The sequence below is a fragment of the Galeopterus variegatus genome, unplaced genomic scaffold (genome assembly GCF_000696425.1).
Source record: "Galeopterus variegatus unplaced genomic scaffold, G_variegatus-3.0.2 Scaffold1658, whole genome shotgun sequence".
NCBI lineage: Eukaryota > Metazoa > Chordata > Mammalia > Dermoptera > Cynocephalidae > Galeopterus > Galeopterus variegatus.
The window spans coordinates 316,423-324,167 of NW_007727769.1; the positions used below are offsets into that span (position 1 = coordinate 316,423).

The 7,745-nt window shown below is 36.9% G+C and overlaps 1 protein-coding gene across 3 annotated transcripts in view; it reads right to left on the minus strand.

Moving 5' to 3' along the window:
- ZNF131 (zinc finger protein 131) overlaps window positions 1-7,745 on the minus strand; it is a 39,081-nt gene that overhangs the window by 22,540 nt on the left and 8,796 nt on the right. For all 3 annotated transcript variants that reach the window (XM_008578301.1, XM_008578302.1, XM_008578300.1), the window contains exon 4: window positions 2,121-2,265. In XM_008578301.1, coding sequence (XP_008576523.1) covers window positions 2,121-2,265 — 145 coding nt within the window. The remainder of the gene's footprint in view (window positions 1-2,120; window positions 2,266-7,745) is intronic.

Below are 7,745 nucleotides of genomic sequence, written 5' to 3' on the forward strand. Positions count from 1 at the left end.
GGGGGGGGGGGGGGGGGGTGGGGGGGGGGGGGGGGGGGGGGGGGGGGGGGGGGGGGGGGGGGGGGGGGGGGGGGGGGGGGGGCTTGGGGGGGGGGGTTCCTAACTACCAGCATTGGCATATTATTTAACAAAAAACTTAGCACATGCAATGAAACAGTACGTATAGCTCATTTACAGGAAAAAGTCAATAGAAATGCCTGTAGAAGCCCAGGCATTGTATTATTATAAACAGCCACTGTGTAATACTGCTATCTTCCTGCTTTCAAAGGAACTCTTCAGAGCACACTGCATGACTATCTGGTTCAAGCAACAACTCAATTTGTTCCTGTATTTATACTGAAAATCATTGATGGTTGCAATATAGGGATCCCACTCTTATAATAATAAGTCTTCTAAAAGGATTCTATAGGCCTACGAAAACAATTGTATTGTCATTTTTACCTTCATCTCCTAATGACTATAAACGTGAATGCAATTAAATGTCTCCCAAATCCAATGTAGGCAGTGGTTACAGAATGTACATTTCATTGTTCTACTGCCAAGAACTTTCTCCACAGTGAGATACTACTCACTACCATGAGCAGCAAAAGGGGCCACACATACTTTTTTCAGAAAGTTCTCTCTCATGCAAGATTTAACCACAAATCTGATACTGCACCATCCAAATATATTCCCCTTGGTCTGCCTTCATTTTGAGAAGGGATTGCCTGATCAGGTATATACTCAGCACACTCTACTATTTTGCTACCCATGTCAAGCTCTCTCTGCAGGAGAGTACTGATCTGGTGGGCTTTTTGTTTTGTTTTTACTGATCTGGTTTTGACTGACATGACTGCATCCATCTACTACCCATTCACAAAGGTTTACTGAACACCTGCTATATGCTAGGTATCAGAGAATATATAAACACCAAGCTCTTGTCGGAAAAGTTTAATCTTGAATTGTCGAACTAATTAAAAGAAATAGTATTTACGTATGATTCCAGCTAAATTATTTCTTAGAGTTATCTTAAATTTTATCTTTTGACTAAAGCACACCAATGAGCTGCAGTACATAACTTTGCTCCCATGTGAAACTAATTTTACCAATCTTTTCTTTGGTGTCACACCAATGGACTATATTGAGGGTCATCAAAAAAAAACAGTTTCAGGAGACAGTAACAGTAGTTCACATATAGAGTACTATGTGCCAGGCACCATGTTTAAGCACTTTGTATGCATTAATTCACTTAACCTCACAAATAATCCTATGTAGAAAGCACTATTATTACCCCCATTTGATAGACAAGGATAACGAGCAGACAGGAGGTTGAGTAACTTCATTAAGGCCACACAGTAGTAGTTAGAATATTAAACCCAGGAAGACTGACTGTGGAGCTTTTGTTCTTAAGTCTTTAAATTACATTGCTACTATTCATTATGTAAGTATGTCAAGGTGTTTACTCATTATATCCTTTAACGTTTTCTTAATATCATCTACGAGAAATTTTGTGTTTTAATACCAGAAATGGTACCTTAGCAACTGATTTGTTCTCCTAACAATGAGTAATATAATTGAATACTTTTTTTCTTTTTCTTTGCACTTTTAGGTGCACTTCAGAACTCAGAGCTAAATTTAGCTCATTTAGCAAGTATACACACTTAAAGAGAATGCATTTTGGCCATATTTCTAACTTGACTATCTCCTTACCCCAACCTGCCCTATTTATCTTCACCTATTTCCTTACTAATTTTTAATCAGTACTATGTTAATTCTTTGCAAGCCAAACCCTTTGTAGAGTAAGGACTGGTACAAATAACTAACAAGTAGAATCCAACAAAACAGTTTACAGGGACCCAGAGGACTCCTTAAAGAGCTGCCTAGACCTCCTTATTAGATAGCAGACCAAAGACACCACTTTATTTAATCTTAGCACTGCTTTTAACGCAAGAACAAGAAAGCAAATGCAAGTAAAAGAAGAATCAGTGCCCAGAAGAATTTTATAGATCCTTGAATACTCAATTTCGAAATGTCAGTTTTTTATGGCATGACACATACTATAAACTCTTGACTAACGGGGTAAACATGACTGACTAACAGAGTAAATATGACTATAAGCACCTCACTAAAAAAATAATTACCTGACTTCAAGGGCTTTGATGGCTTCTAGCATTTGTAGAAACTCTGCTGCTTTCCACACATCATTGGCTTCTTCTTCTCCTTGTATCATTAATTTCGCTGTATATGTGAACTCAATTAAATGACGAAAGGCCATTTTACTAACACCTGTAAAGAAGATGTGTATTAGCATGTATTCACAATGCTTCAAATCTTGTATAAAAAAAAAAAAAAAAAAAGCCCAGTGCTTGGAACTTGATCAGTATTTGTCATTTTATAAAATTATTTCCTGGCACAATTCTCATTAACAGAACAATAATTCTGGCAAATTACTTTAAGATCTTTCCTAAAGACTTCCAAAGTCTCTTAAAGAACAGAGAGATCTATCACTCAAACACATGAATTGGCTACATGTCAGACAAGCTACATTTCTTGCCAGGTAGATTACAGCTGTGTCAGCTAAAAATCAAAATCTTCAATGGCTTTCCACAACTTAGCAAATAAAAGTTCAGTACCTTTCTGCCTCTATTTCAAGGCCCTTCACATTATTTTTCAATAGAAAATACGTTTCCAAATTTTAAACATCAAACCCACACTATTTCTCAAACAAACCCTGCACTTTCTAATAGCTTCCTTGCCTTTTATTAACACTTACACTCCTTCTTGCATGCTTAATCACTTTATCTCTAGTCATAAAAATCCTACCATCCTTGAAGGCCTAACTCTAATGCTACATCTTCAATGAAACCTTTAAGAACAACTAATGTGAGATCTACCCTCTTAATTCATTTTTATGTGTATAATACATTACTGTTCACTGTAAGTACAATGTTGTACAGCAGATCTCTAGTTTATTCATCCTGCTTGACTGAAACTTTATGCCCACTGATTAGTAACTGCCCATTTCCCCTACCCACAGCCCCTGGTAAACCCCATTCCACTTTGATTCTATGAATTTAACTATTTTAGATACTTCATATAAATGGAAACATGTAATATCTGTCTCTTCTGTGACTGGCTTACTTCACTTAACATGATCCCCTCAAGGTTCATCTACACTGTTGCATATGGCAGAATTCCCTTCTTTTTTAAAGGCTGAATAATATTCCATTGTATATACAGATTCTCCTTGACTTACAATGGGGTTACATCCTAATAAATACATCGTATGTTGAAAATATAAAACATGCATTTAATACATCTAACCTTCTTAATATCATAGCTTACCCTAGCCTGCTTTAAAGATGCTCAGAACACTAACATTAGCCTACCGTTGGGCAAAATCATGTGGCAACACATACACTGTAGGTTATCAGCCATTTACCCGCATGACTGTGGCTGACTGGTAGCTGCGGCTTGCTGCCAGCTGCCCAGCATCAAGAGAGAGTATCATACCATATATTGCTAGTCCAGGAAAAGATCGAAATTTGAAGTACAGTTTCATTGAATTTGTACTGCTTTTACACCATAATAAATTTGAAAAATCCTAAGTCAAACCATCGTAAATGGGATACTGTCTATATATACATTTTCTTTATCCAGTCACCTGTCGAAGGACATCTAGGTTGTTTCCACATCTTGGCTACGTGTGTACAGTGCTGCAATGAACATAAGAGTGCTAATATTTCTTTGAGATTCTGATTTCAGTTCTTTTGGATAAATGCCCAGAAATTAAATTCTTGGATCATACAGTATCTTCCACTTCAAATTTTTTTGAGGAAACTCCATCCTGTTTTTCATAGTAGCCGCACCCATTCCCACCATTGTGCAAGGGTTGCAATTTCTCTACATCCTCACCAACACTTATTTTTTATTTTTGATAATAGCCATTCTGACAGGTGTAAGGTATATCTCATTGTGGTTTTGATTTGCATTTCCCTGATGACTAGTGACACTAAGCATTTTTTCACACACCTGCTGGCCATTTGTACATCTTTGGAGAAACATCTTCTCAAGTTCTTAGCCCACTTTTTAATCGGGCAATTAATTTTTCCTACTGAGTTGTAAAAGTTAACCCCTTACCAAATATTTGGTTTGCAAATATCTTCTCCCATTCCATAGGACACCTTTTCATTCTGTTGTTTCCGTTGCTATGCAGAAGATTTTTAGTTTGATAAAATTTCACTTGTCTATTTTTTTGTTGCCTGTGTTTTTTATGTCATATCCATGAAATCACTGGCAAAACCAATGTCGTGAAGCTTTCCCGCCATGTTTTCTTCTAGGAGGTTTACAGTTTCAGATCTTATGTTCAAGTTTTTAATCTATTAATCCATTTTGAGCTGATTTTTGCATACGGTGTAAAATAAGGGTCCAATTTCATTCCTTCACATGTGGACCTCCTGTTTTCCCAATATAATTGGGTGGAGAGACTAACCTTTCCCTATTGTCTATTCTTGGCACTCTTGTCAAAGATGAGCTGACTGTATATACGTGGATTTTTCTTTTCTTTTTTTTTAAAGATGACTGATAAAGGGATCTTAACCCTTGACTTGGTGTTGTCAGCACCATGCTCTCTCAAGTGAGTGAACCGGCCTTCCCTATATAGGGATCTGAACCTGTGGCCTTGGTGTTGTCAGCACCACACTCTCCCGAGTGAGCCACAGGCCAGCCCTTAGGTGGATTTATTTCTAGGCTCTCTATTCTACTCCACTGGTCTATATGTCTGTCTCTATGCCAGTCCCATACTGTTGTGATTACTGTAGCTCTGTAACATATTTTGAAATCAGGAAGTGTGATGCCTCAACTTTGTTCTTTCTTGTGGTTCCATACGAATTATAAAATTGCTTTTACTATTTCTGTAAAAAATGCCACAGGGATTTTGAAAGGGTTTGTACTGAATCTGTAGATTGCTTTGAGAAGTATGGACATTTTAATGAGTCTTCGAACTGTGACTATGAGATGTCTTTCCATTTGTCTCTTTAATTTTGTTCATTGATGTTTTGTACTTTTCAGTATAAAAGTCTTTTACCTCCTTAATTAAGTTTATTATATCCTAGGTATTTTATTATTTTTGGTGCTAATGTAAATGGGACTGTTTTCCTAATTTCCTTTTCAAATAGTTCATTGTTAGTGTATAAAAACACAATTGATTTTTGTATATTGATTTTGTATTCTGCAACTTTGCTAAATTTGTTTATTAGTTTTAATAGTCTTTTATGGAATCTTTAGAGTTTTCTATATATAACATCATGTCATCTGCAAATGGAGACATTTCTTCTTTTCTGATTTGGGTACCTTTTAATTCTTTTTCTTCCCTAATTTCTCTGACAAGGACTTCCAGTACTATGTTGAACAGAAGTGGGAAGAGTGGGCATCCTTGTCTTGTTCCTGATCTTAGGAGGAAAAGGTTTCAGTTTTTCACTGTGGGTACGATGTTAGCTATGGGCTTTTAATATATGGCTTTTATTATGTTGAGGTAGAGTTTTTACCAAGAAATCGTGTTAAATTTTGTCAAAAGGTTTTCTTCATCTATCAAGAGGATCATGTGATTTTATCCTTTATTCTGTTAATATGGCATACCACAATAATTGATTTTTGTATGTTGAACAATCCTTTCATCCCAGGGATAACTCTCACTTGGTCATAATATATGACCCTTTTAAGGTACTGCTGAATTTGGTTTGCTAGTATCTTGTTGAGGATTTATTCATCGGGGATATTGGCCTAGTTTTCTTTTTGGGGGGTATCTTTGTGTTGTGCTTTGGTATCAGGGTAATGCCAGCCTCATAAAATAAGTTTGGAAGTGTTCCTTCCTCTTCAATGTTTTTGGAAGAGTTTGAGAAAAACTGGTGTTATTTCTTCTTTAAATGTTTGGTTGAAATTAACATTGTAGCCATCTGGTCCTTTTCTTTGTTGGGAGGTTTGTGATAACTGATTCAATCTCCATAGTAGTTACAGGTCTGCTCAGACTTTCTATTTCCTCATGATTTAATAGTGAAAGCTTCTTTAACACTTCTCCCAGTCTCACCTCTGTATCTGTTCTGATAATAACAATTCATGGACAGCTCTTGACTAAGTTACCTGAGGGAAATGACTTTTGATCTGTATACTCACCTCACAGTACCTAACAGTGCTTCTTAAAGTTCAGGCACACAAAGCAGTAATAAATAAATAAATGCTAAAGTCACTTTCAAAATTAAGCTTCTGAGATTCCAACTTTACAAGTTTTGTGTTTAAAATGTAAAGTAACACTATGTAATAATATGCTTTTCTGCCCTTCAGTGTTATGTAGTATTGTTTCAATCTGCTAATGCAAGGCTATGAGAAGCTATTAACAGGAAGAACAAAGAGAAAATTACTTTAAACACAGATTTTTAGACTAAGAAATGCCCAAGTCCAAACTGCACACAATATGTGCAACTGCAAATCATAAGATATCTATGTTTTCCCCATCCGCTTTATACACTTGAATGTGGTCAGGACAATAGTGAAAATACTGGTAGAATAGCCACTTAGGTATTTAAAGCAGCACTCACTATTTGTGTAACAAAAGGATACCATTCAGGGAGTTAGAACTTTCAAGTTTTAGTCCCAGGTTTTCCATTAACTATGTGATCTGGGGCAAGTCAAAACCTCTTAGCCTTACTAGACTCATCTTCAAAATGTATGAAAGCAATTTGAATATTGAGAAATACCATAAAATATACTGTAACATGACTGAGTTACATTCTACCAGATAAGCAAACTAAAAATAACTGGATTCATCAAAAGCTGATTTTATTTGGTTCCCTAAATCTTTTTTCTACTTTGTTACTGTCTTTTGACCACGTTATTCTTTATTATATGAGCCCGAGGGAAAGACAATTAGATTTTACTGCCTTTTAGGAGTTTTGACCAGAAGTTTAAAAGGACAACAAAGACCTTCCCAAAAACAATGTGTATCGTTAGAGAGCGGTGTTACAACACCAAGGTCAAGGGTTCAGATCCCCACACCAGCCACAGGAGGAAAAAAAAATCGAAACAAATAAATGGGCTGGCCAGTTAGCTGGTTAGATGCCACCTTGTAACACCAAGGTCAAGTATTTGGATCCCTGTACCAGCCAGCTGCCAGAAATAAAAATCAAAATACAATGAAAACAATGGCAAACAAAAGCAAACTCTCAGTCTCTTTGGAAGATAGGGAAACAATTCACTTTTCTAAAACTAGTAAGTAAATTACAGGAAGGGTCAAGCATTTATCATATCTTTCCTATATGAATTATTCCTCAGGGTAACCATAAATATCTGAGGAAGGAACATTTCTTGTCTATTGAAATATTCCAGCTAGTAAGTAAAGAGAGAATAAAATAATTAGAATGTGGTATATTGCAAACCCCTATTGAAATAATGGATCTAGCAAACGATCATCAATGTCTGTTAACGTCACAGAGAGACAGTTAAGACATAATGGGCCTCCTGCAGTAAGAATATGTACCTCTAAGCCAAATCTAACCTGAGTGAGATCAAGCTTCATGATCCAACAACCAATCATTAGGAAATGGAGGGGGCAGTGGAACATTTTTTTTTTTTTTTTTAAAAGATGACCAGTGAGGGCCGGCCTGGTGGCGCACTGGATAGTGCACTGCTTGGGAAGCGCGGCGGCGCTCCCGTCTGAGAGTTCGGATCCCACATACAGACCGGTTCCCGCCCACCGGCCGGGCCGGGGGGGG